Genomic DNA, 20,455 nt, shown 5'->3' on the forward strand with positions numbered 1-20,455 from the left:
GGCGAGAAAGGAATGATTAGGGGTTTGTCCTAGGGTGGTAACCGTGGACAGCAGTGGTGTTTGAGTGCCGATGCTCTCTGCGCTGCGTAACGTTATTTCTCGCCGTCGTCGCGTCTTTTGGAAGGTCTGCGCACGTAAAGTCTAGTCACGTGGCCTTCTACTTCGCCATTTCTTTCTGCGGGCCGCGCGCGTTTTGTATTGGGTTTTCCACGAGAAATCGAAGGCCCACCAAGGCAAATGACCTGCAAGCACGGAGCCGAATTTGGCGGGGAAAATGAGGACCCGCCGGTTTTTGGCGGACCGAAAACCGGGTTTTTGGTACGCTCGGACCTGTGATACCATGGATTCTTGTCGGGCAACGGAGATACTGGATCGGTACCTTAGAGTGCAGCTTCTTTCAATTACTGACACCAAACCACCCCGACTATTCGGCGGGTTGGAAGGACAAATCATTTCGTTCGCAGGCCAGGCCGAGACATCGACAATGAGCATTAACCCTGATCAGAATTTCTCGCGCACTCAACGCATCACGCTGAGGTCAGGAGGGCCTGGGCAACACGAAGTCGCCTTCCAGACGGGCCTGTTCCCCTCCGGACCCCTGTTCGGCTGTGAGGCTTCGGGTCATCACCGGGTTTAGCGGACTGCAGCCCAGCATCCTCACAAGATCCGGGCCAGTTCCAGACCAGGTGACAAATTTCAGCCCTTCGCGACTGACTGCCGTATCTGCCTGCTGCAACCGCTGCATTTGCTCGCATCACCCACCATCACCCATCCGAGTCTCCGATTCTCGACATTGAACCCGCATCGACATCGACTCGAAAACTTCAGCGACACAGCCAACATCGACATCCTCGTTCTCCGATGCCTCGACAGTACTGACACGACGCTGGAACAATGGCGAGCCCGGTGGGGGAGGACAACTGGGTCGATTTTGTCGACCGCCAGCTCCGCGAGGCGACCGACCTCGAGGCCCGCGTTCGCGTCATCGAGACCTTTCGACATGCCACGCTCGCCGAGCCCGGCAGCCTCAAGGTGTGGATCGCCTACTGCGAGTACTTCTGGTCGCTATATACCGACTGCCAACCCGGCAGCGACGCCGGCTGGACTCCCGACGAACAGCAAATGGGACGCGAAACTTTCACTCTCGATGCCGCCCTCAATCTCTGGCAAGAGGGTTACGAGGCTGTGCAGTACCGCCTCTCGGACAGCCACGAGTTGTGGAATCGCTGGGTGTCGCTCGAAATGGAGCTGCTCCGCCGGACCGCGACCGAGGCGGGCGTACGCAGGATCACCCACCTCTTCAAGGACCGCCTTGCCGTCCCGCACACGACCTGGGATGCGACGTCGCAGATGTTCTCGAGCTTCCTCTCGGAATATAACCGACATGCCTATGAGAGCGAGATGCAACAGGTGACAAGGAGCGCAAAAACCGCGAAGCGTCTGTACGACCTGCGCGACCCGTGGGAGCTGAAGCTCGCCCGCGCCGCCAAGACCCACGACACGGCCGCCCTGCGGACAATTATGTCCGAGTACCTCGACTGGGAGATCCGCCTGGTGAAGTCCAAAAAGGACATGAAGGACATCGTCGCCAATTTTCAAATCTGCCTCGGCTTGTTCTCGCGCGCCGTGACTGGCGTCCTGGCCTCGGATGAGGACACCTGGCTCAATTTTGTCGTGCTCGTTTCGACCACCCACTCCGATCTCAAGGCCGGTCGCTCCCAAGTTCCCCACAACCTGGTGCCCAACATGCTCGACATCCTACGTCGCGCCGTGCGCCACATCCCCTGGTCCGGCCCCATCTGGGCGCGCTACATTCTTACCGCCGAAGAGGCCGGCCTGTCCTTCACCGACATTGAGCGCATCAAGCATGCTGCTACGGACAGCGCCCAGCTGGATAGGGACGGCATGTCGGGCGTTCTGGACATGTACTCGGCGTGGTGCGGCTACCTGAAGCGCTCCGCCATGAACCCCTCTGCTACCGAGGAAGCTGTCGATGTCGCTGAAGTGGGCCTCCCATCGGCCATCGAGGACGTCAGACACTGGGGCAAGCGCAAGTACGGCGAGGCGTACCAGGGTGACCCGGACTATCGGCTTGAAAAAATCCTGATCCAGTTCCTGACCGAGAAGAAGGATGACATTGAGAGTGCGCGCGGCGTGTGGGAAGAGTTGTCGCGGGTCGAGCTGCACGCAAACAGCTACGACTTTTGGCTCCACTGGTACCTGTGGGAGATGATGGTCTTCAGTGCCGCGAGGAGCAAGACGCGAAGCCCGACACCGGCGACGCTTGCGCAGGGCCTACTGGTGCCCACATTCGCTACCCGTGTCTTCACCCTGGCGCTCAAGGTGCGTACCGTGGACTGGCCAGAACGGCTCATGGAGGTCTACCTGAAGCACTGCAACGACTACGAGCTGGCCGAGACATTGCGAGAGGCCCATGACACCATCTACAAGACGCGGAAAGGGGTGGCGAAGCGCCGTGAGCGGGAAGCTGCTATGGCAGCACAGGCTGCGCAGGCTGCCCAGCAGCAGGTTGCACAGCCCGATCTGCCGATGACGGATGCTGCCGATGCGACCCTTTCACCCGGCTCTAAGAGAAAGCGCGAAGCGACCCCGAGCGAGCACGACAGCGGGAACAAGCGGGCCAAGAGCGACACGCACGCCGAGCGGTTGAAACGCGACCGCGAAAACACGTCAGTATGGGTGACCGGCCTGCCCAAGGACGCCACCCAGACAAAGCTCAAGCACTTCTTTCGCGGGTACGGACACATCAACAACATCGACCTCCAGAAACGGGACAACTCGGCGATCGCCCTAATCGAGCTCGGCACGCCAGACGACGCCAGGTCAGCCCTGCTCCGCGACGGCAAGTACTTTGGCGACCACGTCGTCCAGGTGACCCCGGCCACGGACTGTACCCTCTTCGTGACCAACTACCCGCCGGAAGCCGACGATCAGTACCTCCGCAGTCTCTTCAAATGCTGCGGCGAGATCTACAGCATCCGATTCCCCTCGCTCAAGTACAACACTAAGCGCCGCTTCTGCTACGTCACCTTCCGCGACCGGTCCGCCGCCACTGCCGCCACCAAGCTCGACGGAAAATCCCTCGAGTCGGGCAAGTACAGGTTCGTCGCCAAGTTCTCGGACCCGATGGCGCGCCAGAACCGCCAAGGCGCCCAGGCCGAGGAACGCGAACTGCACGTCGTCAATCTGCCGCGCGGCGCGGGCGAGGAGGACGTCAGGGGCCTGTTCGCCAAAGCAGGCCGCGTCGTCAGCGTGCGCGTGCCGCGGAACATGGCCGGGCAATCGCACGGTACGGCGTTTGTGGTCATGGAGACGAAGGAGGAGGCGCAGAGGGCGGTGCAGGAGCTGGATAAGCTGCTGTTTGGGAACCATCCCATCAAAGTAGAAATCTCGAAACCGCCGCAACAGAAGGTCACTTCTACGACTCGCGCAGCTTCCCAGGAGGCGCCGCCGTCGCAAGAACATCATGGGGCAGCCGGTGGTGGGCTGGCACCGGCGGAGATTGCTGCAAGGACGATTGCCGTGCTGAATGTGCCGGATACCATGACGGATGCGCGGCTAAGGGCGAGACTGGAGTCGGCTTCGGCGGGCGCGGAGTTGGTGAGATTGGTGCTGCACCCCATGCACGGCGGCGCCGTGCTCGAGTATGCCAACGCTACGGCCGCGGGCAAGGCTGGGCTGGCGGTGGATGGGTTGGAGGTGGAGCCGGGGAGTGGGAGTGGGAGGAGGTTCAGGACGGGGACGGTGGCCGAGCTGTTCAAGGCCAAGGGCGAGAAGAGGACCGATCGGGTTGATAAACCCGCTGCTTCTTCTGCACCTCCTTCTGCTACGGATATTACCTCGGACTCGAAGAAGGGTGCCGCTGCCGCTGCCGCCCAGCTGATGCCGCCCCCGCCGCTGGCGCTGAGACGACCTGCCGTGCAGGGAGCGAGAGCCGGGCCGAAGCGGGTGTTGGGGTTTGTTGGGGGTGTGGCAGCTGCGGCTAAGAAGGCAGCAGGGGAGGATGCGGGGCGACAGCAGGATGGGGTGGGCAATGGCGAAGAGCAGCAGGGAGGAGGAAGTCAGGCTGGGGGGAAGAGCAATGCCGATTTCAAAAGGTTGTTCTTGGGTGGGCCTAGTACCGGTGGCAATACCAACGACACGACAGCTGCTTCTGCTTCTTCTGCTGCCGCCGATGGTGGTGAACGTGCTGAAGTGGATGGGCAGAGTGTTGAGAGGAGGGGGGGAAATGAGCACAAGGGGGATTAAGTCGGGATGCAAGGGAAATACGCGAGATACTACCGTACTGTATTGGGACGCATATCTTCATCGGTTGTATGATACCACGCACGGGAGCGCCGGGAAGGCTGCGGGAGAGGGATCAGGTGCTATCAATACCCCTTGCATTGGATGGTTGCTTTAAGAGCTTAGTTGGAGGTTGAGAAGAGCCGTATGGTTATATGACTGTAAGGTCAAGGTACCTAGGTGGCATTTACCGACCGGTTTGTAGGTTTTGCTGACGAGAGTTCAATCCTGCTCAACCGAAACTTTGATTTGCTTTTGAGCAGAGGTTGTTCATGAAAAACTGAAAAGATTTGATACTTTCCTGTTGCGAGTGGCGGTGTCAGCTGGATGGATCTGGGTTAGGGTTTGTTGTGCTGAGTTTCAACATGACCTCACGGAGTCGCGGGACACTTGATTCACGGACCAAAACCAATACTCTGTCGGCCAAAAGAACTCAACACTTTTATCTTCTTCGGTCATCACAGCATCTTGAGAGTCGTTATGTGATACAACTCATTCTGCCCAAGCAGTTTAATCGGGATTTCCTGGACTTGCGACATTTCTGGCACCGTTTTCTTCATCTCGGAAGACGCCGTGCTCAAGCGGGCGCTGTCCGATGACACGGCCAAAAAACAACTCCGTGTGGAGCGTCAGATCTATGAGCGGCTCGGCTCGCATCCTCGCATACCAGCCCTTTTTGGTCGGAGCAGGACGCCGTCATTCTCGAACACCTGCAGTGCACACTGCGCCATCGGCTTCTGGACCTACGCAGTCGACAGGAACTCCTGCGGCGCGTGACGTCCAGAAATGGGCGCTGCAAACGGCTGTAGCTTTCCAGTATATTCACTCGGGCAGGGTGAAGCAGGTGGATATCGGCACGTACAATGTTCTGCTCGACACCGCCGACAACGCAAAGCTTTCCGACTTTGCCGGGTCTTCTCTCGACGGCTCCGAACCAACGGTCGCTGCAGGTGTCCACTCAACACATCCAAGGTTATCCACCTTCAAGCCGTCCGTTCGCTTCGAGCTCTTTGCGCTTGGCTCATTACTCTACGAGATAAGAGATGACCTTCCAACCTTTCCACGAAAAGGCCGATCACGAAGTTGAGCGCTGTTCGAAGCAAATCAATTCCCACCTACGAGCGGCCTCTTGTTTGGGGAGGTGGTAATGGAACGCTGGATATCATATCAGGATGCCGGCGAAGTGGTGGCCGACCTTCGCTCCATTGAAGCACGTATTGAATATGGGTTGGTCTTGTGCGTTTAAATCCGTATTCCAGACACGTCATATCCAGCCCGGATACTCACATCCTGATGCCAGCATACCCTGACTAACGTTCAACATATCTAACCTGACACCCGAATAACATAGGAAACCAAGAGTACTTTACAGTACTAAGAAGGGACTTCCTGAGCGCAGGCAGGCAATCCAAACCAGTGAACACACCGTTTCCCCTTAAGATCCCTCCCGTAGATGCTTCAGCGCGAGGCTCCGGCCCTCCGGGTCCGCCACAAACTCCTGCATGACCATCTGCATGTCCTCGCAGGCCGTGTAGTCGCCGCTGCCCGAGGCGAAGAGCAGGTCAAACGACGCCGCGTCGTCTCCGCCTTCGGCGGCTGCGGCGATGGAGGCGGGGACTAGGACCTTGCGCGGCGTGTACGTGTCTATCGCCGTTGGCGGTTTCTACGTGTCAGTCTATCAATACGGACACGTGAAATTGGGATAGGTAGATAGTGAGGGAGGTAAATCAGTTGACTAATTGGCTGTGGAACAGAGAAGGGGGAAAGGGGGAAAGGGGACAGTAAGACGCTCTGTAGCACACCAACGACGCTCTGCAGAAGTAACGGATGGTCTCCCATTTCGGGTCAGTTGAGGAACTTCAACCTACGGATCTCCGTTCCGGCTCCTTCTGGGCCGGCGCACTGGCCTAGTCCGACGTTGGTGGTCGCCGGGAGGGCTTCGGTTGTGGACGTAACACACATTGCGCTGTATCGTTCGGAAATATGACCTACTGGGGCTTCGATATCTGGCGGTTGATGGTTCGGAAGAGGTCGAGATTTGGAACCGGGGCAATGATTGAGATGCCTACTTGGCGAGTTCAAGCTGCCAACTTGTCTCATTAAGAGGGGTCATGAGTGTCGCAATGTGGTCAGGGCATACACAACACGTCGCTCTGACTGCCTTCCTCCTATAGCCGATGAGCCGTCACTAAGCGTAGCTTAGCTCTGGATGCTGGTAGACCCGCGGCAAGTTGGGACGACGGGATCTTGGCTTCGTCATCCCGGCCAGGCTCAATGCCAGTGGTGCGCGACGCTCCAACTAGGACTAAGGTACTACCCGAGCTCAGCAGAGGTAGGTAAATAAGACTCCTGTCACTCATTCTCTTCCTGCCCGCCGAAGATCTCCATCCTCCCCGTGACTTGTTCCCACGTCTCGGTGCCCTCCACCAAGCCCTTGATGGCCGCCATAATGTTATCCTCCGGACCTTTGACTTGGACCATAGAATCCTGCTCTCTCAAGGTCACTGAGCCGTCCTTCGTGTCAAAGTCAACCGTTACGCCCAGCGGCGTGCTCAGCTCATCGTTCGGGGCATACCGTTTGCCAATGGATGCGCTCGATGCATCAATAAAGTTTGCGATACCCATCCTTCGCAGCCGAAGACGACAGCTTGCGAGCGATGGTAGTGAAGTGGGAGTTGGAGGACAGGGGGACGATGAGGACTTTGTTTGGTGCCACGGCAAGAGGCAGGGACAAAACCTAAGGTAGGCATAAAAGTCAGTAAAGATACCAAGCACAATGTATTTAGGATGCCCACCGCTCTCGCGGCATCGTTGGGCCGATGCCAATACACGTGTTCCAACAGGCTGTAAAGAATCCGCCCGATGCCAAAAGCATGGCTCAATAACGTTGGGTGTGTATTCACGATTCTTCTGGAGGCGAGTGATTTGGCGATGGACAGAAACGCTTTCGTCAGCTCCATGCGCATTGCTCCGTCAGACACAGCGGGGATCTCAATCACCACAGCTCCAATCTGCTCGAGTTCACAGCGAGTCTCTCAAGTGTGGTTTGATCCAAGGCTTCGACAGCTGACTGAACTGCCTTTGCATCCTTCCTGAACCGCGGCCCAACAAGCCATTTGTCGAGGGTCGCCTGCCACTCCTCCACCGTCACAGGTTCCGCAAGAGTCTCCTTGACAGTTAGAGATGCGCCAGTGTACCTTAATGCATCGTCAAGTCATACGCGCTTCGGTCCGCGCAGCCAACACGCTCAATCCAGCCGTAGCTCGTGAGGAGCCCGGCGTCCCAGCAATCGCAGGCATAGTGAGCCATCTCCTTGTTGTTTTCTGGGTTCTGGGTGTCATGTTGCCGAATCAGCTCAACCAGCGCGTCGACGTCGTAGTTGTCGATCCGAAATAACAGCACCAATCCTAAGTAGATTTGCACTTGAGTGCACCTGAGGTGATGAACGCTCGAGGGACGACACAGGGGCGTGCAAGGCTTACCTTGGCCAGTATGCCACTATACTCATCAATAGTCGCTTGGTCCAGCTTGGGTGATTTTAGAATGTGGCCTCGAGTGCCCCGAGCAAGGCGTGCTTCGAGGACGTTCTCGACAAGATGATCAGCTCGCAGGTAGTCGCCTGTTAATGCCGGCCCCACCAGCGGTACAAGGCGTTAGCAAAACCATTGTTGATGGGCTTTCAGGGGGCCGAAGATCACCTCATCGTGATTAAGTACTCGCCTTTGATCGGATCGTTGCACATTCAGTCCGCCAACTTGTCCACATGCCCGATGGTTCGGAGAACTGGTTCGGGAGTACCTCCGTAATCACGGTGCAATCCACTTCCAGCATGTTCTCCTCGAGAACAAGATGTTTCCTCCACGCGTCCACAATGTTGGCATGGTAGGCACAATCCGGCGGGCCATAGTCAAACAGGCCGCGGTTGTCTCCTTTGAAGTGTGGGGGCAGTCGGTAGATCTCGAAGGCTTCGGTGAAGAAGAACCGTCGCTTCATGACTGACTCGAAAAGCCGCCGGTCGAAGTTTTCGCTAGTGAGGGTTGTGATGGCGGCCATGTTCGAATTGACCTAAGCCTAACAAGTCTTGAGTAGTTGAAAGCTCGATGAACAGGTTGGGAAGAGAAAGGTGTTATAGGAGGGGTTATGACATATGGGTATTACATGCAAGCGGCGCCAAATAAGGCTGTGCGAGCACCTGAACCAGCAAGGTCGTTTGGATGTCCACCAATCCGGATTTACACTTGACCTGAGGTGTAGTACGTGCCTGCTCCTCGCCTGTTTCAAGTTCACTATACCCGGTTATGAGCCCTTCTTGATGATGACCTCCCCGTTCATAATGCCCAGCGTGGCATCCTCGGTCTCGACCCACTCCCTCCACGCCTTGATCATGTCCTCAATCTCCTGCTCTGTAGTAATCCCCATTTCAATCCCCTTGCTGCGCATCTGCCCCGTCTTCAGCCTCTCGATCATTGCCTCGCCTGCACAGTCAGTCAGCCAGTCCGTCAGTCAGGCTGTCGTCGCCCCCCAACGGGCTCAACCCACAATCCACCCTAGACAAGGGAAGAGGCAATGAATCAAGGAGGATAAAAAAGAACCTACCCCAAGCCCTTTGATCCCCCGGTTCACTATAACACCACGTCCCAAATCCAGCCTCGATCTGCCCCCTCGGCACGCCCGCCGCCAACGCCCACGAGACCAACCTCCTCCCCGCCCGATCCTGCCCGCCGTTGGCAGTTAGCGTCCGCGCCATCAACCCTCGGAACCCCTCCTGCAGCGCTGGCGTCTCGGGCCAGAAACACCACATGGCCATGTCCGTTTCCCTAAGCGAGACCACCCCGCCGCCGCCAGGCCTGCAGACCCTGAACATCTCCCTGATGGCGTCGACGGGCGCGCCCAAGTGGGAAAGGACCTGGTGCGCGTGGACGACGTCGAATTCGCCGTCTTGGAAGGGAAGGTGGTAGACTGAGGCCTTAAGGAAGGTGATCTTGTCGGTTCCCAAGCTTTGAGTCGCGGCGTGATTACGCGCGCGCAAGAGGATATCGTCGGAAATATCTGTTGCGGTGATACGACCGCCGGGTGGGAGGTACTTTGCTAGAGAGGCAGTGATGGTGCCTGACCCGGCGCCGACGTCGAGGAGTTTGAGGTGGGGCGTATGAGGCGCAAGGCGGGCGAGGTGCGGGAGGAGGTGGACCGCGCTGTTCTCGGCTGTGCGCCACTCGTGGTGTTTGGTCTGGGAGGCGTCGTGGCCGGGGGCGTAGGAGTTGTGGGTGGCCGTCATCTTCAATCGAGAGTGTATTGATCGGGTGGGCGAAGAGGGGCGGGTTATCAATCACGTACGTACTTGAACTAACTGACTGTGCTGTTGTTAAGGTTGGAAGCTTAGATTGGGGCAAGACCGCAATGCTATTTGTCTTCTAGGTTGGCATCGGTTGTCTCGGTCGAGGGTCCAGTGATGTCACGGCGCGTGGTTGAGGAATGAGAATCGGTTGGACTCGTGTACCAGGGAGTTTAGAAACGGGTTTGACACGGGAATTATCAAGCAGGAGAAGCAGCACAGACTTGGTATTGTAATCCGTACATGCATATAGAGTCCTTGGAACATCTCCAAATGGCAAGCCCCGTACAGCTCATTGCTGAGCACAGCGACCTCTCATTTCATCTCAACTGGAAGACAACCCCCAAGAGATTACCACAAACATATGCATGGACCACGTAGTGGAGTCGACTGCATTGCACGGCGATATACGTGTGTATACGGATCCGTATATACTCACAATTTCGTACCCCACAACGCAGACGCGGCTCAATGGTCTAGTGGTATGATTCGCGCTTCGGGACGGCTTCAGTCCTCCCTTGCTTGGACATAAGTAACATAATATGTGCGAGGTCTCGGGTTCGATCCCCGATTGAGCCCTTCCGTCTGAAGTTCACCCCTCTCCTGACATGGAGAGTCTTGGCCCTTTTGCTAGGGCGCGGTTTTTGAAAAGCAAGGGACTATTAGCTTCGTGGTGCCGGTGCTTTTATAGTGGAGCCTGAGAGTAGCATATACGTAGACATGAGAACGGAATAGTTAGTGACTCGGGAATGGCGAGTGATTGATCTTATGCGGAGCCAAAAACACCTGCCTAATAACTGAAATGCCTGTAGCTGTGACTGGCGAGTGTCGCTTGGTACTGTAGGTTACTTTGTGTTGTTGCTAGGGCGACAATCGGTTACAAAGATAACACAGTGTTAAAGGGATTTAGAAGGGGCCCGGTATATTGTTATCCACTTCCGTCATGCCACGCACACCAGGCTCATTTGACCAAGGGCTTTTTTTGGCTGTTAATATGCAAGTCAGGGTATCCAATCAACACAAGGGCATACTCTGATAGTGAATAGATGGCTGACAGCCAGTCAGGAGGCAACCTAAGGCAGGCTGCCCGGCTGCTCTTTTCGGCGCATCGGGGAATGGAACAGGATATCAGTCCTCTTAAAAGCGGCATTCTACCGAGATCGAGTTTGGCTACAGTGGCTTAGGCTTAAGGAGACTCGAGAGCTCGTAGCCTAACAAGGAGCAACAAGAACAGGTGCTGCGTCATCTAGAGATCGCGTCTTCTGACCACTTAGAGTCATGGTTGATCCGAGACAGCCACAGTCGAGTAGTTCAACGCGGAACGTGGCAGATGGACCGGAGTGAACCTTTGTCTTCAACTACTTCATTCGCTCTAGGGGCGAGAATTGACAGGTGTATCCGTATTTTCGAATTGATTGGCGAGCTTGCTCAGGTTTATTGGGAAATGCTTGCAAATCGCATCGACAAGGCGTTACGTTAGTGACAGTAGAACGATTGAGAAGGACGTATTCAACAGCGTGAGTCGAAGGAAAGTGGCTCAGCATGGACCGCATGACATTGGTTTGGGGCCGTCGTCTTTTGGACTGTTTATCGTTGAGTAAACAAAGATGATCCGCGGGGGGGGAAGCAGTATATCTTCACCGAGCTACAGTGGCCGCAGTCAAATAAGGAGGCAAAGATGGTCATGTGAGACCCAACATCATCATGGAACCATGAGCCGCAGGGACTTTGACGATCTCGCAGGCTGAACTGTTCCATGTGCATCTATATCCGAGAATGCCCGTCTTCTGCCAATGTACAGTTGCATACAGAGCGCAGCCCATGACGCGCAATGGCATTTATCTGCAGTGCACACGCACAATTCATTCATCCCATCTGCATAGAAGCGTGTCGAGGGTAATGCAGCCTTTGGATCCCAACTGGCACTGGTTTTCGAACCGCTCTCTCGACACACTGGTAAAAAACCTTGATTCCTCGCCCCTCCCTCCCACTTCTTTGCTCATTTCATTCCAATTTTGAACCTCTTCTGCATCTCGCTCTCCTACACCTCAACTTGCACACTCCCATTACAGGCTCGCTCTACACCCACTTCGCTTATCTTCCAACGCTCCCCGTACATTACAACATGCGATTCCGCGCTGCCTTCACCGGGCTGGTGACGCTGGCCTCCGTGATCGCCGCCGCTCCAGTTGGCGATACCGATCCCGAGGTTGCCGCCGCTCAGCGCATCATCGACCTTCAGGCGATTTATCACAAGCAAATCTTCACTGACATCGCCGACCGCCAGATGGGCTGTTCAGTAAAGAACATTCAAATCCGCAAAGAATGGTAAGTTGCCCTCTTCACTCCATTCTCTATCGACCAGCCGGCAATTTATCGAAACTGACATCGATATCAGGTCCACCCTCTGCGACGAAGACAAGGCAGCCTTTATCGCCGCAGTGGGCTGCCTCAACTCGCTCCCCGCCGAGACACCCCTCGAGCGCGCCGCCGGTGCCCACACCCGCTACGACGACTTTGTGGTCGCGCACATCGAGCAAACCCCCCTCGTCCACGCCTCGGGCCTCTTCCTGCCCTTTCACCGCTACTTCCTGCACCTCTACGAGCAAGACCTGCGCACCAAGTGCGCCTACACCGGCCCGTTCCCCTACTGGGACTGGAGTCTCTCCTATCAGGACCCGCGCAACGCCTCCGTGTTCGACGGCACCGACCTCTCGCTCGGCGGCAACGGCGTCTACATCCCCGACCGCCCAGCAACCAATATCTCGCTCCCCGGCGGTTTTACCCTGACCATCCCGCCCGCCACCGGCGGCGGCTGTGTCGAGTCGGGCCCGTTCACGCCCGACAAGTTCGAGGTGCGCCTCGGCCCCGTTGCGTACGAGCCCGTCGGCCCGGACGGTGGGTTGGGCTACAACCCGCGCTGTCTGACGCGCGATCTCAGTCCCGAGTTCAGCAAGCAGACGCGGCCGTCGAGGGTTTTGAAGCTGATTGACGAGTGCAAGGACCTCGCGTGCGTCAACGAGCAGATGGACATCCCCGATGGTGTTCCCGGCGGTGTGCATGCCGCCGGCCACTGGCAGGTTGGGTTGGAGGCGCTGGATATCTATGCCAGCCCGAGTGATCCCGTGTTCTATCTGCATCATGCGCAGATTGATCGGGTTTGGACCATCTGGCAGGGACAGAAGCCGGCGGAGAGGAACATGATGGTTTGGGGTACCGGGACGGCAGTGAATGGTGAGTTGTTGCCATCTGACTTCAATCAGAGGGCTTGTTTCGATAGTTTCTTGTTGCTGACTCGAGACGCAGACCCGCCATCTCCCAACGTCACACTCGACTCTATTGTCGAGTTTGGCATTCTTGCTCCTCCCAAGTCCATTAGGCAGCTTGTCTCGACCATCGACGGTGAGTTCTGCTACGTCTACAACTGAAGTTGGGTTGGATTGCTCGACCATGTGGAGGGGGAACTTGGAGTCATTGGAGCGATCTCATCGGGAGCACAGGCGGTCGGCCTTCAGTTAAGTTATTCTTCATTCAGGGAAGTAGACAGACTTCGATTCCGTTGCCGACTCAACCTTGCCTTGTTGGTGTACGTCTGGTTGTATATGTCTTGACACTCATCAATCTGTGTTGTATACCTCTTCGTCTAGCTGCACGCAAGTCTCTTTTCGGGGCTTACTTTACCCGTGCTTCTTTCCCTGTCGGTTTTCAGGGCCCTGTGACTCTTCCAATCAACCCTATGATTCGCCTGGTAATCTCCTTCTCATTCTACCGCAACCGCATCCGGAACGCCAGAATGGCGGGCAGCTGTGGGAAATTCGTGGTGGACTCGATTCTGTCCTCCTCTGCATCCTCCTCGGTAAAGGCGAGCTCCTCCATGGCATCCATGACGAGACCCGCCTTGAAGAAGGTCGCGAAGAGCTCGTGCATTGGTCGGTGGAAGTAGAGCTGCTATTCTTAGCCGGGAGAGGTGAGCCCACCCCAGGACGACTCACCTGTTTCTCGGGTTGCCCCGGCACCGCAATGCCCATGGCCGGCGGCACAGACATGTACTCCTTGATCACCTTCCCCCTTACAATCTCTTCATCGCCCGTAGTCGGGTTGTACCCTACGGTAATGACACGCTCAGCATTGGACGTGAAGAACACCGGATGCAGCAGCGTGGCCACGAACCTGTCCCCAAACCAACAACACCATGTTCAGCGCCAGCAGTGAATCTTCAAGGAATGAGGGGGGAAGCAGGCAGACAAAAGGAACTTACACTCCACCCTTGGCCAACAACCCCCCACCCAGCGCCTTCGCGAGCGGCTCCAGATCTGCCACATCCATGACCGCCATGTTCATCAACACCACGTCAAAGCCTCCCTCTTCCTCCTCCACCAAGCGCCGCATATCCCCACCGCTCGTAACATCCACCCGCCCAAAACGGATCCTCTCGTCCGGCGTCCCGACCTCGCAATGCCCCTTGGCCAACGCCAGCATATTCTCGCTCGCGTCCGTCGCCAGAACCGACCGGGCTCCGTGGCGGGCCAGCCATCGCGCGCAGAGGCCGTTGCCCGTCGCCAGGTCGAGCGCCTTGCAGCCTCCGTGGAGTCCGTTCTCAAGCGTGGACCCCAGCAGCCGGCCGAGGCAGGGCTCTTGCAGACGGCGCCAGTACTTGTTGCCTTCCCGGGTGATGGTGGCGTCCCAGTAGCTGGCGTTGGCTTCCCAGCTGCTGACGGCGCGGGTTGAGAGGGATGGCGCGGTGGACATGGTGAGGTTTGGGCTGGGGATCTGAGGTTCTCGTGGAATCAATGGCTGGATGGATGATGCTAGTTAAGAGAGCTTTTGCAGATATCAGTGGGCAGGGATGGCGGTCAAAGACTCGATGGTGAAAACCCACTCGTTCCTCGTATTGATTCCAGTTCTATCGGAGTGACTCAGGCCGGACCTTGCATGACATTCTGCGTTCCTGGTTGGTTGATTCCCAAGGTGATGATGGAACTAACGGTCTGGGCATGAGGGGGGACCACAACGTCTTACATGATCACGTCCACGGTGAACCGAATGCGAGGCAAGCTGATACTTCAAAGTAACACTTATTGAATTCAATCGAGGGGTATGACAACCGAACTCGGGGGTCACTAGCCCCTTGAGAGACGAAACTTAAAGAGAGAGTGCAAACCCTGACCCTTGCGGTGACCTTCTCCAATAGCCTCCATCTTCAACACTTCAATTCATCCGTCTCACTGCTCCCCATAACCAGCACCCCGGGCAGCGATCTAGCGCCCGCCACGCCTCCCTTTCCCTCCCTCTACCATGCCACCCCGTCCCCTCCTCCCAATCCCCCTCCAGAGCCCATCTCCTTCAAGAGTGAGCAACCCTCCAATCGACCGCAACCATCCCATCCGCCGGCTTCCTGCTACACCACACCGGACTCTCCACACTCACCCTTCCATCTCTAGCCTGGCTCGCGCCAGCATGCGACCGGGTATAAAACCGCACATCGTTGGTCCCAAACCGGAAATCCACCTTGCCTCCTCTATTATCACTGCCCAAACGCACCTCGAAAGCACAGCTCCCGCTCGCCGCCAGCCGCGCCCAATTGTTGTTGTCCGTCTCGCTCGCCGAGATGAGCCAGTACCCCGGCCCCGGATGCGCTTCGTACATGGCCTTGCAGTCGGACGCGAGAGGCGCCGAAGGCCCGTAGGTGTATTGCGGGTTGGCTTCGCCGCAGTAGTCGTCTTCAGCGCCTGAGGAGGGTTGGTATTCGAGGCGTTTGGACAATCTGGGCTGGTGGGGTGTGGTTGTGGTTGTTGTGGTGGTCAGGGAGGCGGGCGCTGCGAGAGTGGTGGTGGTGGTCAGGACAGCGAGGGCGAGGACGAGTTTGGTGAGGGAAGGCATTTTGGTTGAGAGTTGGTTTGGTATTGGTAAGGTGTTATTGGTTGACGTGCAGTGATGTGAATTGTATCTGACGCTGGAGTCTGGTGAGTTGAGTGTTGGTGAGTGAGCGAAACTCCCGATCCAGGGGAGATCTCCCATACTTATTATACCTTACCCTTCCACGCCTGGTCCCACACATCAATGACCGACCGCTAATCTAACCCGCAGTGCATGTATCACTGCTCGGGGCATCCCATCACAGCATACCCCACGGCGCAAACAAAGATTCTTCGCAAATCACTTCCAGCAGCCACCACACCGACCCACTTCCTAGCGCATGAGATCGGACCGCCCAACAAGGCATGTGCCCCTGAGTACATTAGATCAGATCACATCCGATGCCATCCGATGCCATCCCCATAGAGCACATTTGGCTCCCAAGGCTCGCCCAAGCAGGAAGAGTCAGGCCACCATAGAAATAGCTGAGCAGCAAGTGACCTATGACCGGCCGGTGCTGCCTTATGCAGGTTGTTCCGGGTTGGCTGGTACACCATGGATGGCCAGTCTGTCAGTCTGTTATTGTTAAAACAAAACGGCCGTGGTCAGTTAGGGTTTGCCTCGAGAGGTGACTAAACGGAATAGAAAGGTGTACCGCACGGTACACTGCACAGCCCAGGCACACTGGCACGCCTGATTGAATTTTCCGTTCAGGAAACTGCCAATTACTTTACTTATTAACTGATATCCTACCGGCGATGTCCCCAAGTCCCGTATCCTAGAAGCTGTATCCATTTTCTTTTTTAGCTCTCCTCTCCAGAATCATATCAAGCTCGTTGGAACTTTGTGCGGAGTGAAGCAATAACAGCGCATAGCACCCAACCCCCCCACAATGCGGTACCAATGTCGGCTGAACGTTGGTGACTGCCACTGCGGAACATGGACAAGCTGGCAGCGGCTGACGATGCAGGCAGTAGAACTGCTGTAATAAATGCAGCCCTGCGCCGAGGCTCGTATCCAGGGAGAAAAGCGGCCGCCAAAGCCTCGCACCACAACGTGACCGCGGTCGGTCAAGAGGCGCCTCGGTAAGCACAAGCGAGTCTGAGTAGGATATGTTCATGCCGTTGGCAATTCCAAAACAAAGCCCCACAACCTTGCACCCCTACCTTTATATTGTTGGTTGTCCGTTGTCTGAATATGGTTGGCCCGCCACTTCACGTTCCAACCCGCCCTGCGGCCGCGACCGCGGCACGGTACGCACCCTAAAGTCCTTCACCAGCCAGTTCGGCGGCGGCGCAAAGAACGGATAGATAGGCACCTCGACCGTTTTCTTGCCCGGCTCCACGAGCACGGGGGGAACATATACACTGCTGAGCCACTCGGACGGCGAGACCATCCGTTCGGCGCACTGCTCGCCGACGCAGAAGATGACGAGAATTGTGTCGTCCGCCTCCTGCGGGTCATCGTTATTGACTCGACGAGGCAGAGTCATCGTGAGATGGCCGGTCCTCTGCTGTCGGGGCGGGATGCGGACGTTCCAGAGCATGATTCCGATTGTCCAGGAGGCGTTGAGGCTTAGCATATGGACGTAGACCGGATAGATATCCGAACGGTTGGAGATTGCGTAACTGAGTGCTTCGCCATGGCAGACCTGGAGCGGACCCGAGGAGGACGTGTCATGGGAGCGCCGGGCTTTGTTGAACAAGCGAACTGAGAACCACTCTGCCGGGATCGGGGAGTGCAGTCGATATGTCGTCAATGACTGGACCGCTTGGTAAGTTGCGAGGGATTTAAGTACGGTAGCTAGTCTCTCAAAGGACCCTGGCATTGTAGTTGAGACGCGTGGCACCCGAGGTAGTAACCCCTGATCATCGGCGATTTGGAGATGACCGTCCCTGTTCGCTGATACTCCCAGAGTCTGGCCATGCTAAGGCTTGACTTCGAAACGGTCGGTGCACCAGAAACCCGTCTCGTTTTCTGGGGCCAACCCCCCTTGAATAGCTTCCCGATGTGCCGCGATCCAAGGGGAGTCCAGCCGAACAGAAGTCGTCATCTTCTGGTACCACGGGCGTAGCGTCTTCATGATGCCAAACAGAAAAACCTCGTTGCTTGGTTGGTCTACACTGACGGCTCCGCTCACATGGCTATGCCAGAAGAGATGTGCGTAGCTGGCAAAGGCCAGCTCGTCGGCGTGCCAGAGATGGTAGTCGGACATGTCTTTCGCGTCAAAATTGCTCCCCTCGAACCGGGACGGGATGCGAAGCGGCAACGAGAGATACAGAATGCAACTCTCCGCCAGGGTCATATGGCACGTCTGTATATTGAAGTCGCCTAGCCATTGCGGTTTCGCTTGCCCGCCGTCCTGGGGACCAGCCAGGAGGAAGTCTTTGGCTGTCTGGTGTATGAAATAGACTCTGCCATTGTAGACGTCCAAAAAGTACTTGCACGCATCGAGGATCCAGGTGCGGAAGCATGCTTCGTTCTGCAGACCCAACCCGTGCATGCTTCCATTGGGGAGGTCCCGAATGTTGAGAGCGATGTTGACTTCCCGCAGAGTCAGCGGTCTCGCTGCGGCAACGACAATCTGAAACAGCCTCCGCACGTCTTCTTGCTGCGACTCGCGAACACGGGTGAGAAAGCCGAGGTAGGCTTCCTTCACGGTTGTTGGCAGTGTTTTGAAAATGCCGATCCAGCCCCGGGACACTCGCGGCACGCCATCTCGCATCCTTAGCTCCAGGTAGTCGAAGAGCAGCTTGACGTACAGGTAGGTCCTGTCTTCTTTTGGCCGGACCATTTCCAGGAGTTCTTGTCTGAGTGTGGCATCTTGGATGCACTTGAGTGCAAAGCCGTCGAACCTGGCGATGACGACACTCTCGATGTCCTTGCTGATGTATTTGCGGCAGTGGGGGTCCTCTTCAAGCTTCAGGACAACGACATCGGGAGCGTCGATCATCTGCGGAGCCGAAACCAGAGGACGGGTGGTGAGGAAGAACTTTACCCGAGGGTCCGGGCCAGCGAGGTACTCGGCTATCTTCCTGCACAGCTTGTCTGCCGAGTCGGGCTCGCACTCGTCAAACCCATCCAGGACCACCGTGATACTGCCCGGTCCACAACTAGCCGCAGTCTCCTCGAGGATGCTCCACAGCAGATCAAAGTTGCACCTCACTTCCTCCGGAAGCAGGTGGCCGATCTTGGCGCTAATTCCGTCGACGAGGCTCGGCTGGCCCCTGAAGAGCTCGTCCAGCACCCTGCACAAGGCCGTGGTGGCCGCGTTCTGGCCCTTGCCGTTATCCTTGAAGAAGAAGGCGCAGACTGTCGTGTCCCTCCACTTGGGCAGCTCGGTCAGCAATGACTTTGACAGGACTGACTTGCCCGACCCGGGAATCCCCTCGAGAACAAAGACGCCCGACTCGCCGGCGGCCCACTTGACAAAAGCATGATGTGTGAGGACTCCGGCCCCGGTGCCGTCTTGGGGAGAATCGATGCTGTCGAGGTACGCCTGGTAGACAGCATAAGGGAGGTCCTCGGGGAATTTGAACTTGAGCAGCGTCTCAACTCGCTGCTTGTGGAGGGCGTCTTCGGAGAGCGTGTGCAGCTTGTCCAGGAGATGCTGCTCGTAATTGAGGCTCATGTAATCTTCTAGGTGCTTCTCGCTCTCTTTGATCTCGGCAATCATGCAGTTCCAGTCATCGAGCTTCAGAATATCCCTTGAGATGGTGGTGAAGGGTCGGCAGTAGGTGTAGTATGCTCGCAGCTGATACTCAATGAGGAGCTTGTACAGCGCAACAATCTCGTCGTAAATTACCTGCCGCAGCGCGCAGAAGCTGTGCGGGCTTTTCCAGTACGCGCGGTTGAGGAGGTCGAGAACTTGCCCGTACCATGTGAAGCGCGACATGACGTAGGAGAACCCTGCCTCGCGGGCGGCAATCTGTTCGGCGTGGTTGACAATGATCTGGCCTGTTAGCATGATAGGGGGAAGGAAGAGAAAAGGGGCAGCGTACTGGCAAGATGATGGTGCAAATGCCGGTCCATGCGAGTGACGCCGGCGGGGAGGATGCCAGAGCAAGACCCACAGCGTCTTTGGTCTTTTGGATGAAATGCACGGCCGAGGAAACTACGCCCTGATGGCCCGAGTCCCGTCTTGCGAGCTCCAGGTATTCCTGAGCGAGTCTCGTGAAACATGATTCCTCGCCGGAATTGGAATGCTCCTCGTCGTCGCTCATCGGCTCTCTCTGAGCGCGTGAAGAGCGACGAGACCCAAGTAAACCCCCGCCGGTACCAGCGATGTTGTTGAAGAGCTCCTCGTAATTCTTCACCAGCGGTTTGAGTGCCTCATCGCCTCTGACTTGGTCGTAGGCTTGCTCCCAGACGTCACGGGCCACGAGGGCGATCTCCTGATGAGAGTAGCCCGGAGAGGGACTGCTGCGTCCCAGTGGAGCGGTTTCAAAGGACGAGAACCGAGACGTATCCCGGGCGAGATAGCGCGGGGACAGGACGAGCGTGGACGAAGGACGACGGAAGGCTGGAGAGCAACTTGCGACGCGACGTTCGGGCGATGAAGAGGGCGACGGCGCGGAGGATGAGAGCCTGAACGGCGGCGGTCGAAAAGGCGAAACCTCGAGTGGGGGAAGCGCACTGGGAAGAAGCGATGTTTTGTCGGGCAGAGGGGACACGGGCCGTGGGTGTCTGGGACGTCCCCGGGGAGATATTCTCTGTCTCCTTTTCCGACGACCAGGAAGTGAACAGCAAGCCGTCAAGCCCATCTTTCGCCGAGGTGGACAATAGAGTTGCCTTTTGTTCGGCCCGTTCTCGAGAATTATGTTTGCTGGAGCGCGTCAGCCGAGAGCATAAAACTGGATGAAGCTGAGAATCAATGATGAGGATCTTGCTGGTAATGTGAGTCAAGTGAGCCCGATTGCAATTTCGAGGGAAGAGGAGAGTGCAAAATAAGGATATTTGGGA

The 20,455-nt window shown here is 56.8% G+C and overlaps 10 protein-coding genes and 1 non-coding gene across 11 annotated transcripts; 4 read left to right on the forward strand and 7 right to left on the reverse strand.

Annotated features, from left to right (window-relative positions):
- Positions 1-404: 404 nt before the first annotated feature.
- On the forward strand, positions 405-4,604 carry N657DRAFT_649438 (uncharacterized protein). The gene has a single exon (XM_062793721.1). The coding sequence runs from the start codon at positions 895-897 to the stop codon at positions 4,267-4,269; it is 3,375 nt and encodes a 1,124-aa protein (XP_062643866.1). The 5' UTR covers positions 405-894; the 3' UTR covers positions 4,270-4,604.
- Positions 4,605-4,702: 98 nt separating this feature from the next.
- Positions 4,703-5,629, forward strand: N657DRAFT_168585 (uncharacterized protein). Its single transcript, XM_062786063.1, has one exon. It carries the CDS (start codon positions 4,901-4,903, stop codon positions 5,390-5,392), a length of 492 nt encoding a protein of 163 aa, XP_062643867.1. The 5' UTR covers positions 4,703-4,900; the 3' UTR covers positions 5,393-5,629.
- Positions 5,490-6,297, reverse strand: N657DRAFT_649441 (uncharacterized protein). Its single transcript, XM_062793722.1, has 2 exons — positions 6,174-6,297; positions 5,490-5,949 (listed from the first exon to the last, which is right to left on the reverse strand). Exons 1-2 carry the CDS (start codon positions 6,265-6,267, stop codon positions 5,741-5,743), a joined length of 303 nt encoding a protein of 100 aa, XP_062643868.1. The 5' UTR covers positions 6,268-6,297; the 3' UTR covers positions 5,490-5,740.
- Positions 6,298-6,448: 151 nt separating this feature from the next.
- Positions 6,449-7,379, reverse strand: N657DRAFT_168535 (uncharacterized protein). The gene is made up of 2 exons (XM_062786062.1): positions 6,881-7,379; positions 6,449-6,809 (listed from the first exon to the last, which is right to left on the reverse strand). The coding sequence occupies exons 1-2, from the start codon at positions 7,269-7,271 to the stop codon at positions 6,658-6,660; spliced, it is 543 nt and encodes a 180-aa protein (XP_062643869.1). The 5' UTR covers positions 7,272-7,379; the 3' UTR covers positions 6,449-6,657.
- Positions 7,380-7,809: 430 nt separating this feature from the next.
- N657DRAFT_168593 (uncharacterized protein) lies at positions 7,810-8,541 on the reverse strand. Its single transcript, XM_062786064.1, has 2 exons — positions 8,026-8,541; positions 7,810-7,924 (listed from the first exon to the last, which is right to left on the reverse strand). The coding sequence occupies exons 1-2, from the start codon at positions 8,356-8,358 to the stop codon at positions 7,844-7,846; spliced, it is 414 nt and encodes a 137-aa protein (XP_062643870.1). The 5' UTR covers positions 8,359-8,541; the 3' UTR covers positions 7,810-7,843.
- Positions 8,480-9,790, reverse strand: N657DRAFT_168525 (S-adenosyl-L-methionine-dependent methyltransferase). The gene is made up of 2 exons (XM_062786061.1): positions 8,902-9,790; positions 8,480-8,780 (listed from the first exon to the last, which is right to left on the reverse strand). The coding sequence occupies exons 1-2, from the start codon at positions 9,578-9,580 to the stop codon at positions 8,602-8,604; spliced, it is 858 nt and encodes a 285-aa protein (XP_062643871.1). The 5' UTR covers positions 9,581-9,790; the 3' UTR covers positions 8,480-8,601.
- A 312-nt stretch (positions 9,791-10,102) lies between these two features.
- Positions 10,103-10,216, forward strand: N657DRAFT_t140. Its single transcript has one exon. It is a non-coding gene; the product is annotated as a tRNA-Pro (tRNA).
- A 1,258-nt stretch (positions 10,217-11,474) lies between these two features.
- On the forward strand, positions 11,475-13,352 carry N657DRAFT_603416 (Di-copper centre-containing protein). Its single transcript, XM_062790146.1, has 3 exons — positions 11,475-11,965; positions 12,036-12,871; positions 12,944-13,352. Exons 1-3 carry the CDS (start codon positions 11,763-11,765, stop codon positions 13,063-13,065), a joined length of 1,161 nt encoding a protein of 386 aa, XP_062643872.1. The 5' UTR covers positions 11,475-11,762; the 3' UTR covers positions 13,066-13,352.
- N657DRAFT_649446 (S-adenosyl-L-methionine-dependent methyltransferase) lies at positions 13,173-14,503 on the reverse strand. Its single transcript, XM_062793723.1, has 3 exons — positions 13,903-14,503; positions 13,630-13,742; positions 13,173-13,585 (listed from the first exon to the last, which is right to left on the reverse strand). Exons 1-3 carry the CDS (start codon positions 14,384-14,386, stop codon positions 13,403-13,405), a joined length of 780 nt encoding a protein of 259 aa, XP_062643873.1. The 5' UTR covers positions 14,387-14,503; the 3' UTR covers positions 13,173-13,402.
- Positions 14,504-14,693: 190 nt separating this feature from the next.
- N657DRAFT_649449 (uncharacterized protein) lies at positions 14,694-15,615 on the reverse strand. The gene has a single exon (XM_062793724.1). The coding sequence runs from the start codon at positions 15,515-15,517 to the stop codon at positions 14,981-14,983; it is 537 nt and encodes a 178-aa protein (XP_062643874.1). The 5' UTR covers positions 15,518-15,615; the 3' UTR covers positions 14,694-14,980.
- Positions 15,616-16,661: 1,046 nt separating this feature from the next.
- Positions 16,662-20,256, reverse strand: N657DRAFT_625707 (uncharacterized protein; the record flags this gene model as incomplete). The annotated part of the gene is made up of 3 exons (XM_062790758.1): positions 16,662-17,357; positions 17,535-19,445; positions 19,495-20,256. The coding sequence occupies 3 exons, from the start codon at positions 20,254-20,256 to the stop codon at positions 16,662-16,664; spliced, it is 3,369 nt and encodes a 1,122-aa protein (XP_062643875.1).
- Between the last annotated feature and the right edge of the window lie 199 nt (positions 20,257-20,455).

This window comes from Parathielavia appendiculata (assembly GCF_033297405.1).
Source record: "Parathielavia appendiculata strain CBS 731.68 unplaced genomic scaffold N657scaffold_19, whole genome shotgun sequence".
Taxonomy (NCBI): domain Eukaryota; kingdom Fungi; phylum Ascomycota; class Sordariomycetes; order Sordariales; family Chaetomiaceae; genus Parathielavia; species Parathielavia appendiculata.